The sequence below is a fragment of the Barbus barbus genome (assembly GCF_936440315.1).
Source record: "Barbus barbus genome assembly, chromosome: 6".
Lineage (NCBI taxonomy): Eukaryota > Metazoa > Chordata > Actinopteri > Cypriniformes > Cyprinidae > Barbus > Barbus barbus.
The window spans coordinates 22872597-22884685 of NC_136734.1; the positions used below are offsets into that span (position 1 = coordinate 22872597).

At 36.8% G+C, this 12089-nt stretch overlaps 1 protein-coding gene across 1 annotated transcript in view; it reads right to left on the reverse strand.

Annotated features, from left to right (window-relative positions):
- Positions 1-430: 430 nt before the first annotated feature.
- The window catches only part of LOC306871688 (putative global transcription activator SNF2L2), a 57975-nt gene continuing 46316 nt past the window's right edge, over positions 431-12089 (reverse strand). Inside the window, exons 29-34 of the mRNA XM_079419783.1 lie at positions 7918-8135; positions 4680-4785; positions 4247-4348; positions 3585-3708; positions 2434-2570; positions 431-1689 (exon numbers count right to left, since the gene is read on the reverse strand). Coding sequence (XP_079275909.1) covers positions 1654-1689; positions 2434-2570; positions 3585-3708; positions 4247-4348; positions 4680-4785; positions 7918-8135 — 723 coding nt within the window. The 3' untranslated portion in view covers positions 431-1653. The remainder of the gene's footprint in view (positions 1690-2433; positions 2571-3584; positions 3709-4246; positions 4349-4679; positions 4786-7917; positions 8136-12089) is intronic.

Below are 12089 nucleotides of genomic sequence, written 5' to 3' on the forward strand. Positions count from 1 at the left end.
AGTAAATATTTAATTAATATCCTAGGATGATATATTAAACAGAGCATCTCCCCTTTGACACCAGTTTGAAAATGTCTGCATATGTGTGGGTAGGTGAAGTGCCCTTGAGCTAGGTACTTAATCTCAATTTTTTGCTTGCAATTACTGTAGTTTAGTGGCTTTAGGTAAATAGTTCCTGCAAAGTGACAAGTGATTATCTCAAATGACTATTAGGCATATTAAGCTTCCATTTTAATAAAGCAGATGAAGCCATACACAACTAAAACATAAAGGAGATATTGCAACTGTTCCTAGCACATCATGACTAGTGCACAAGGACTAATTTCACTATTTCGAAGGAGCATTGCTAACATGTAAATACATCAATTGAGTCATAATTATTTCATGAAGACAATCAGCATGACATTACACTAAAAAAAAGAAACAGACCAACAAACAAAGATTTATTAATGGCAATGTTTACTTGGTGCTAGGAGCTACAACCACAAAGACAGTGTGCAAGGAGGATAAAGATTATGACACTTTAGGAGTTACCAAGAACAAGCACGTACAAAAGAGATGTCAGAATTGACCAATGGCACACAGGAGAACAGATCAAAAAGATTTCTCATTGACAATAATGCAAGTTTGTTGAGTACATAAAGCAATAACATTCAATAAAAAAAATGTAATGCATATTTCTACTAATACAATATAAGTGCAAAGACTCATTTTAAAAACAACCCATTCCTTAATAACACTGTTGTTGTTGTTTTCAATGAAAATAGAAAAATATCCATAGATGAAAAAGGTAGCCAATCTGAGCTGGTTTATAGTCTGACATAAAATACACTGTTGATATATATCGAAATACTGTGAGACACTCTTATTCACTTGTTTTTTTGTTCTTTTTTTAAAGTGAAGCAAATGACACTGCAACCAACAAATGTGCATATGTCCTTGGAAAAAGCGGCAAGTCAGACTCTGAAGTATCAAAAGCAATGAATGAAAGACATCTATGGATATGACAGAAAGCTCATCGAAATCGTATTTTATTTCACATACCATTGCAACGGTAAAGGGCTGATTAGCGCTCTCACATTTATAATCTCTGCTGGCTTCTGTGCTGCATGCAATACAATATAAATGTTGCTATAATATATGATCTAATCTAGACATTACAAAATGCTCATGCAATGAGGACTTCACTTGAAGTAACACTTGAATACTTTATGATATGCTTTGTAAATTTGAAACAAATTGTTTAACTAAGGGTTAGGTTAGGTTTTAAAAAAGGTTTGAATAGCTTATAAATGACATTCTTTGATGCAAATCAAACTTATTTTGATTTTTTTTAAACACTGCATAAATGTAGATTATGTACAAGCATACAGAAATCATCTCTAAAATACCTCACTACATGTAGGGAAATTTCAGAATAACTGTAAGCCGTTGAAGGTGCAAAAAAGATGTTTCCTCACTGTAGATTATTCCTCAGTCGGCTACATCCAAAACAGAATGATAGAGCAAAGTGTTTAAACATACAATAAAATAAAACAGAGAAAAATAATCAATCTTTTAGCAAGCACAGTATAACTGAGCTGGGTGAGGAAAGACAATAAAAGAAGCAAATAAACGTGTGAAGGGAATGCTGATGATCAGCTCAACTCCTCCTCACTCATCGTCGCTGTGGCTCCCCTCTGACTGCTCCTGAAAACAAACACACAACAACATTACACTCACATGCGGGCCACAGATCGCCCTGTGGCAGAGTTCCAGCGACCCACGTCACATCAACCCCATGTCACACCTGACTGATCGCTGCTCCGCAGAGGCTCATTATTCGTGAACTGAGCTGGTTACTGAATGCACTTCCATATTTCTGGATAATGAGACAATACTAACACTGACTCATAGGTCTTGGTCACACAGTTCTGAAATATTCACACTGATTTTTCATGAGGATTTGTGTTCAGACATGACGCAATCACAAAATAGAAAGAAAGCACATGAGAGACAGACTTACGTTTTCCTCTTGAACTGCAGCGGGTGGGATAAAGAGAGGAATTAAAGGTAAATTTAAGGGCACAGTATATCTTTTTTTCGCTAAACGATTCCCTCAGGGAACTGTGTAACATCTCAATCGCCTCTTAGAAGATTAAAGATAAGGACATATAGCTAGGTATCTATAATTCTCTTTGTATGGTTTTTAGAGGCTGTCTGTGGGTTACATTTTGAGTGGAAGCACCTCTTTGCAGGTTAGCCATCCCATAAGCGCTTAATCAAAGCCTGTTTTTTTGTGTGATAATATCCTCCTCAAGCATATTCAATCAAAATGTCAATGTATGCACCTAAGGATTTTGATTACAAGATGTCTAATTAAGCTAAATGTCAACGAGCTAAACAGACTGTATCAATGACAGGTCTAATTGATGAAAGGAATAGTGGACTTACGTTCTCCTCCTGTTCTTCCTCGCTGTCATCGTCACTGACCACGGGCTTGGCCTTTCCACGACTTGGTCTCTTCTTGCCTTTGTCCTGACATCTCTCGTCCCGTTTACTCAGTTTAATTTTCACCTTCACCGATTTAGCTTGGATTAAAAAAAAAAATGTAATTTATATTAAACAACACAACTCTACAACAAAGAAGAGATGTGAGTTCTTGAAGTCAGTACAATATTGTAAATCACATATATGTGTTGAGCTATAGGAGTGATGGCAACCCAACAGCCAAGTCTCTTATGAAACGTTTGGTTGTCTAAGTACCCTGAAAAATGATGACCTCTTTGTACGGGACCCCTTTCTGTAACATAAAGGTAGCTAAATACACTACCATTTAAAGGTCAGGTTAAAAAAAAAGTCTTCAGTGTCACATGATCCTTCAGAATGCTGAATAGAATTTTTTCCTGAATAAAAAGCTTAGAATAGCTTAAAAGAATTAAATTTATTTGAAACAGTAAAGACATTTGTAATGTTACAAAAAGCCTATAGAAATGGTAATTTTTACTGGATAACACTATGAGAATTTGAGAACCCCTATTGTTTTAAATTTGACTCACATCTATTAAAAGCCCATCTTTTCAAATGCCATCTACATCTGTCTTGTTCTCAGTGTACTTTGCTGTTAACTTGTTTGCTTAATCAAATGTAAACTAAATACTAAACGTTAAAGACATCATGAAATCCTTAGGGCCAGATTTACTAACAGCTTGCACCCATGCAAACCGTCTTTTAGCATTAAAAGAGTACTGTCAGGATACTGCAGTGAAAAATTAGCGCTGAAAAGGCTTGGACACAGTTATTTTCGCGCCTGACCTTATTTAATACGCATTTGTAGAGTTTCCCTTTCAGACGCAAATTTAGTAATGTTTGCGTGCATCAAATTACTGGTATTTGCGCCATTATTTAACACCCAAAAAAGCATGATTGACTTTAGAGATAATGCGGCTTTATGACTATTTGAAAAAAGTGTTGACTTTGATTTGTGCCGTACAAACATCCTACTTTAACAAAAGAAAACTGCAATTAAGAAATTTTAAGGGTCATCTAGAGCTTTAGTTTCATCAGTATCAGTAAATTGGTCCTTTGTTAATGAAAAATCTTACACTCTTCATCTGATTCCTCCTCATCATCGTCATCATCATTGCTGTCATCGTCGCTCTCCTCCCTAGCAATCTTTTGTCTTGCACTCTTAAATACTGACTGGAGAACAATGGAGTCCTCATAGATCTACAAAAAACAAAGGGTGATTAAAAAGCAATGACCTGAACAAACAAAACGCAAACTAGTTAAGAAATAACCCAGCAATTTGCATGTCAATACATTTCTGAACATTTTTCAAACCTGGAGAAGTGAAGAAAATAAAATAATTAAAGCATTACCTAGCTGCAACACTCAAAGAGTGATGCTACCAACTGTTTAAAGCGTCAGGATAAAACGTTTATTATATTTTTGCAGTGGTCTGGACAGCATCACAAGATTGTGCTCATTTCAGAAAAGATGAAATATTGATTTCAGACACAGACAATATCTGGTCAGTAATCATGTAATCCCATACACAATACAACCCCAATACATACACATCCCAATGTAAGTACTGTTTAAAGAGATTTGCATAAATACATCTGAAATATAATGTGCAAATCTATGACAGGCACTTCATGGAATTCATGCAACATATTATCACAACAAAATAATGGTGTAGTGCTACAAGGCAATTCTTACTTTAGACAGTAATGGAGGGTGTTCAAGCCATTTATTCACTCACCTGAGAGCCCTCTAGATTATAAGTCTGAGCGTTGTGACAAAGAAGCATGACGTCTTTCTCCAGATCGCTTGCACTCCTGTACTTGTGGTTACGCACACGCTCCTGCAAGAACAAGAACATTTGTAGCACCAAAACATTCTTCACCAGAGTTCAACTTCAACAACTAAGGAAACTGCCAATTAGACTTGCAATGGAAAATGAGCCACCAACATCATCAAATTAATACGAAAAACATATAAGGTGAGTGAAGTGGCCCATTAGAAGCATGGAAACATCAGTTTATCTCGCCTTGCATCAAAAACCAATTCTCTGATGCAGGGGAATCCTATTATCGGCCAGCTGGAGTAATGAGTGTGCCAGTCCGGATTGTGCGGTAACATGTGATGTTCAAATGTGTGCAGGCTTAAATATCACACTGAAATAAAAGATGTACCTTGATCTTCTTGAAGTCCACTGGCTTCCTTATCAGTTCATAGTATTCAGGGAGTTCTTTCCTGGAGGGCAGCTGCACAAAGACCTCGCTGAGCTGACGTCCCGATCTGTGAACAGAAGCAGAGATTGAGGGTTAGCCTGATTTCCTCTGACCGCACACTGAGAGATAAACTAAGCGATCAGACTGGGACATTATCATCATATTGGGGCTCTACAGACCATTAACCCTCAAGCTCACCCCAAGCCAACAGGAGACAGCACAAGTCTAAATCCAGGACAACAGGAAATGGTATAAAGGCCTCCAGAAGCAATATTTCTTGACGCTTACTAGCAACAAGGGTGTTTTTGGGGTTTTTTTCTGTTTCACAGCACCCTGACATCTGCCCATATCTGTCTGTAACAGTTACTCTAAATATTCACAGCGCAGACGATTCATTACACATTCAGTGATTAAATCAGGGCTCAAATTGGTGCAATTATGGTGTGTCGACCTTCATACACACCTCAATTTATAGTTTTTGCAGCAGATGCATGTTTAGTGTTAGTCTCGGGGTGCAGACTACGGATAATGCTAAACAGATTTCAATGAAGCACGAACTCATAGCATTTAGCTTAGTATAACATTTCTAAATTGGCAGCTCCGCATGTCAACTGTGTCATTATTATGACAACATCAATCAACTAAAAAAACTGTTGCAAAATTAATTGGAGAAATTCTACTCAATGCTATAACCTGGGAGTAGTTAAATATAAGGGGTACAATTTTAAAATATTGTCTTTTTATATATATATGTTAAAATATCTTCTCCTATCTTCACTTAATATGCAAATAGAACCACAAGCAAGCTATCAGTATATTGGGATGTACCAATATTAATATCCGAAACATGTTATCAGATTTGTTTTTTGTTTTTTTATCTTATCCAATATTGAAATGTATGTTATTTTGTCCAAATAATCATAACATTATAATTTACATTTTGAAACTGGACTCCAGCCCATCAGTCAATACTAACAAATCCCTCATTAAAGTGTTTTAACTTTAAACCACCACTTCCAGTGCTCGATCTTGAGAACAATTACTACTAATAATAATAATAGTAATATTCTAGTAATATGCATGCTAATAAGCAACTCGTTAAGAGACCTTAAAATGAAGTGTTACCAGACTCTCATTTTGACAGCACCCATACACTGCAGAGGAATGGTAAACTAAACAAGTAATGTAATGCTAATGTTCTCCAACTCTGTATCAATGAAGAAACAAACTCATCACTTTCTATCTGTCGACCAATTGCCTTGACTCTCCGTTCACGCAACCTGTTTGAAAACAGTCATTGCTGCGCTAGTGACAGAAATGACACACTTTGGAAAGCATTTTCGACTCTCTTGTTTGGGATTAGGCATGAGAGTGTGGCACTGAGACTGGGTTTCTCGAGGACAAATGCAGCTATGCTTAGTTTTCCCTTTATGTGACTCATCAAGTTCCACAGCGTCATAAATTTGAAATAATTGCCAAGAACGTCTGTTTCATAAGTGCTTAAATACTACCTTACTGGCATTTCTAGATGTCTTGGGCTTAAATATGGGCTAGAATAGAAAGATTTGTCTATCATGTAAAATTACTGCCATGTTCAGACAGCAATATTATTATTCCACAACTGATATATGCTGTTAACTATAAGGCTGTCATGGGGACCACCAAAAGAGACACCCAGCATATCAATCTGATGAAATGCCTTCAATTTGTGGGACTACAGCTTAATTGGGTGACACGTCCAGCTACGTTTTTTTTTTTACATGGCACCCATGTAATTCCAAATCCTCAACTCGAAATCAAACCATAGTGAGTGTGACAAGACTTTCTCAGCTGCACCACAATTTGAATGTCACTCTGAAGCTGATATGAAATTCTCGGAGGGGCATGACAGTCAATATACCATTACCCAACATCCCAGTGCATCACGAGTGTGACATTCAGCCAGCTACAAATAAGAACACTGATTACTCAACAAAACCATCTGATTAAATTAAGTTTAGTAATTGCAAATACATCAGTTCCACTGCAAATGTATTCAGTTAATCATCTGAGCAGTGAAGGAGAACTAACTAGAGCTCCAACTGTAAAGTCACATCCCCATCATGTCACATCCCTGACACAGTTGCATAGCTGCGTACACATGCATGCATACAAGAAATGATTCGCGCACACTCAGCTTGAAAAACGGACTCGACGAACTCAGGCATAGGAGATTTTCACTATATATATATAAAAAACGTATACGGTGGTTGGAAATACTCTGACAGTGTGTAAAAGTACAAAAATGAGCATTGACCATCCTTCAGTTTTACAGACAGGATCTGATGTATTTTTTTACCAAATCAGCTTATCAGAGTGATTTCTGAAGGATCATGTAACACTGTGACTGAAGAAAATTCAGCTTTGCCATCACAGGAATAAATTACATTTTAAAATATATTAAAATACAAAACAGTTATTATAAACTGTAATACATATTTTACAGTATTATCGTTTTGCTGTATTTTTAATCAAATAAATGCAGACTTGGTAAGCATAAGAGACGTCTTTCAACAAGTGTATATACAAGTAATTGCATTCATAGTGGAAATTCCTATAACTTTTTCAAGTAAATTTATTTAAATCTGTAGATTATAAATAGCTCTGTGAATGTGCTTTTAAATTCTGAATGCGCATTTTGCAATTTTAATGTTAACGATTAATCGATTTTAATTTGAAATGACGAATGGTAATAAACATTCTTGAAAACAGGAATATCTTCATTTTCAATGGTTAACAGTTATCAACAGAAAGGACCAATATACCTGTAAAACACCATGCAGGATTTTTTAGCCTGCTGCAATTAGATTTTACAATGCCTACATCCTTCATGACTGCTCTCACATTACTTCACCTTACATTACTTCTGGTTGTTACCCCAGTCAGGAGTCATTCTACATGGAATAGTATTGAATACATTAACAGTGCCTGTCAACATACTATTTGTCTATCTCCACATTACGAATTCCTGGAAAAGTTGAGAACAGCGTGTTCAGCACAAAGCCACTTAGAGTTCAACGGTACATAATTACATTCCAGATATTCCAGGTCACTTCCACTACACATGAGCAGCCAGTTCAAAGAATCACCTGTAACAACACAGTGAGTTGAGGAATGAGCTGGCACAATGAGCCATTCGTGGAAGTTTAACAGCACTTACGCATCTCTGTAATTGATGACTGTATCGACGATGGCATTCATCTGTTTTGTAAGTTTGGGTGGATTTGGGGAGAGCTTCTCTGCTGGAGGACGTCCTCTTCTTTTCTTGGCCTTGTCTGCATCCTCACGCCTCATGTCTTTGTCCACGTGTCTCCTACGCTTGCGCCTCTTCAGCCGTATTTCCTCCTCGATTTCCTCCAGGTTGCCATCCTCTACAGCCTGCCAGAAGTCAAGTTCAACAGTTGGGTTAATGACACGAAGACACAATTTCAAGAGAAATTCTGATAAACAAGTAAAGAAGATACAATTGTTGATCGCTAGATTATATTTATGCTCTACTGGCAATTCACATTTAGATGTATGTGATTATTTCACTCTATACATTTGATCCACCAAAGAAAACTTGGCCAGGCACATACAGCATTTGGGACTGAAGCCTCTTCATCTACATCACAAGCTAAATCAAATACATGCCAAACAGAAAAATGCCATAGTTGTGATTCTACAAATGCAAATTTTACTGATGAGGCATCTCTGTATGACTGTGAAAATGTGATTTGAGGACTTCACCTCCCTATAGACAGCCATAAAAGCCATGCTTATTACCATAAACTACATCTAGAAAGAAACTACAGACTATATAGAAACTGACTATGGGCCCTGATTATGGACTTTTCCAAAAGTCCGTTTGGACTTTCATCAGTCTCACAATATGACGTGATTGAGATCAGCATTTGTGCAGAACTGCTCTTAATTAAATCCATTTGTCTGGCATCTCTTCTACATCCTGCTCTTCCTTTTGTTACACAGATGGATATAGAAGTATTCTCTCATCTTTTAGTCTCCTCAGAACACACATTTAGCATGAATATAGTTACAAAGGATGAATCATTTGCCTTCCGTGAATGTACTGCATGGTTCACTGCATTTGTGCTGTTGAGTTTGGCCTAATGCCTGCCCCTGTTGTAATGCAGAAGTATGCAGAAGTGATCCTGCTGGGTTATGTTTGCACAGTAGGACTTTAAACTCTCTGACTATGCCCAAAAACATTTGTAATTCCACTACCGAATGAGCGAAGCCGAAGAAATCCACAGTAAAACCAACAACTTCAAGAGACGATTCCACTCTCTTTGAAAAGCAAGAAATGTATATCTGTCTTTGTTTTTAGCGTTTCTGTAAGATTTGCTGTAAAACTCGAAGGTCGGTTATCATAATATGGAAGGCTTGATTCTCAGAGCAAAGTAAATCACCACACCTGTTATGCAGCTGAGCCAGAGCCCTCATTTGAGCATAATGTGGGCATACAGAACCAGAAATGAACAATGAACAAACAAATAGACCTTAAAAAGTATCTGCTTTTGAAACCAAAACTCACACATGAAAACAAATTAATGTGAGAGTTTCAGTGGTGCAATTATGATTTTGACTCGCTACCAAGATGTTATGAAAGAGGGTCCAGGCCTATAGCCAACCTAACAGTGCATATTTGGATGAATTCCCAAATCAAATCAATAAATAAAACCATCAGTCTTAAATTTGTACTTGCCATTGCAAGCAAATTCAAAGGCTAATGCCCTGTTTTAAGACACATAAACGATGCCTTCATCCACTTAGTTATATTACATTAACATCTGAAATACAATCCAATGTACCATATCATTTAAAACTTTGGGGTCTATAAATTTGTTTGTTTTTGTAAAGAAATTAATACTTCTATTACAATGATGAATTTGTCGGATTAAATTTTTTTCAAAAGATTTCTTTTTCAAACAAATGCTACTCTTTTGACCTTTCTATTCCTTTGAACAAATTCATCAATTTCAGTGATGGTCTGGGAAGGCCTATCCATGGAGGGATGCACAGACCTACAGGCTAGACAATGGCACCCTGACTGCCTTCAGGTATCGGGAAGAAATCCTTGGACCCATTGTCAGACCTTACACTGATGCAGTGGGTCCTGGGTTCCTGCTGGTGCACGACAATGCCTGCCCTCATGTAGCGCAAGTATACAGGCAGTTTTATGTGTCGGTCAGTACGTGTCGGTCCATCCGACACCGCCAGGATGCACCTCAGACTGTCCAGGAGCTCAGTGATTCCCTGGTCTTTGAATTCAACCCCTCTGTAGGTTGATCATTTTAATTTCCATCAAACAATGTGGCATTCTTTTCTAGCCTAACACATTACCCAGTACATATCAGTATAAATATCCAGCATGATATTTTCCCCCATTGAGATCTGGCGTGTTTTCAAAGTGTTCCTTTAGTTTTTTTGAGCAGTGTATTTTTCTTCCATTAAATAGAGCCTTGGTGAGCATAAGAGACTTCTTTTGAACCTAAACTTTTGAGCAGTAGTGTACATAAATTTATGCTCTTCACCTTTACTGTACGTTTATGTAATCACAAAGAAAAATATTATGCATGCTTTTTAGCACCACATCTATTTTGTGCATTATCCACCAGGTCAGTGCAGTGGGTACACATTATCCTTTTAAACGCTGTGTCCGGAGCACTCAAATGATGCATCCCATGGCTGAGATCCTGGGTTCAAATACTAGCTGTCTGCAGAGATGCCTCTGGCTGTGTTTTAGTAACACTGAGCCAATAATGGATAACCTTTCCTCCATAACCTCATCTGTTGTCATGGTGAGGACGCACCTATGGGTATCGAACTAATCTCAGGGAAAAAAAGAGCTCAGCAGTACCTGTGAAAGGAAGTTTGCTCTTGACATCACGTGATACTGGGGGAGCAGACTTCAAAATCATAGACTGTGGGTATAATCTATAGGTCTATTTACTGAAACGAAAATACAGTGAAACTGTATTATTGTGAAATAGCATTACAATTTAATTTAATTTTTTTCAGCAGTCATTACGAAGTCTTTAGTGTCACATGATCATTCAGAAATCATTCTTATATACTGATTTAGTGCTGATTTAGAAACATTTCTTATTGTTATCAATGTTAAAACGGTTGTGTTCATTTTTTTCATGATTCAGTAGAAAGATCAAAAGAACAGCATTTATTTGAAATTAATTTAATATTTATTTGAAATTGATGGAAACGTCTTTAACGTCACTTTTGATCAATTCAATGCGTCTTTACAGAATAAAAGTATTAATCTTTTTTTTTTAAAAAAAACAAAAAACATGGCAACTTATGATGGTAGGTAATTCACAGGAGACTGGGGACAGACACTGTTTGCCAGGTTGAGCATTAAGATGCGTCTCATTTATTAAAACAAATAAAAACAAAATACCTGCACCTGTGCATTGCTTCTGATCACCAAGGGTCTCATTTATAAAACTCTCTGTAGATTTCATCCTAAAAGTGTATGTATGCACAACGGCTCGATTTTGCATACGCACAAAAGTTTTCAGATGTATAAAACCATGCATGCGCCAGAACCTGCGCAAAAATCAGGGGAAGATTGTGCGTACATCCACCCCATCTCCTCCCAGAAATAACCACATATGTAGCTTACAATGCCTAAATAGTTTTATGATGCATAACCTCACCTGCATATCATTTCCGTGCATATTCCCATCCACGTGACACCATGTTTAAGACCGTCAAAGGTAATATGAGATACAAACTATAAATGCCATTTGTGCAAACATTAATTTTTATTGCAAAAAATCATCCAATATCCTTATTTTTTAGGATAGATAGATAGATCGATAGATCGATAGATCGATAGATCGATAGATAGATAGATATTCAAAACTGTTTAAAATAGTTATCAAATAAATATTTTAGAATAAAGTTTAAAGTTATAAAGAATAAAGTTGATCTTATTCTTTTCCACTGGCCAAATAGTATTCCAGTTGTTTAAACAATTCAAATCAAAGTAAATTTATGCAGTTTTGCTGATAATGTGAACATATTAGCTTTTTTAAGTGGAAACAGATAGGCCTAGGCTATATTTATTGCAGTGTAAATACAATTGTCTGACTCGGCGCGTCACTGACGTATTATAAAAAGGAAACGTGCAAATCTTACTGTTTACTTTCAGTTGTATCCTTCAAATACAGTGGTATTTTTCATAATGTTGTGGAGATGCCTTCACATTAACACATCCGGACAATGGACCGTTCGACCACCGAATATCCAGCAGTCCACCTTAATATCGCAGTAAGTGCGCATCATTGATCATTGTTCTCGCTAAAAAAATAT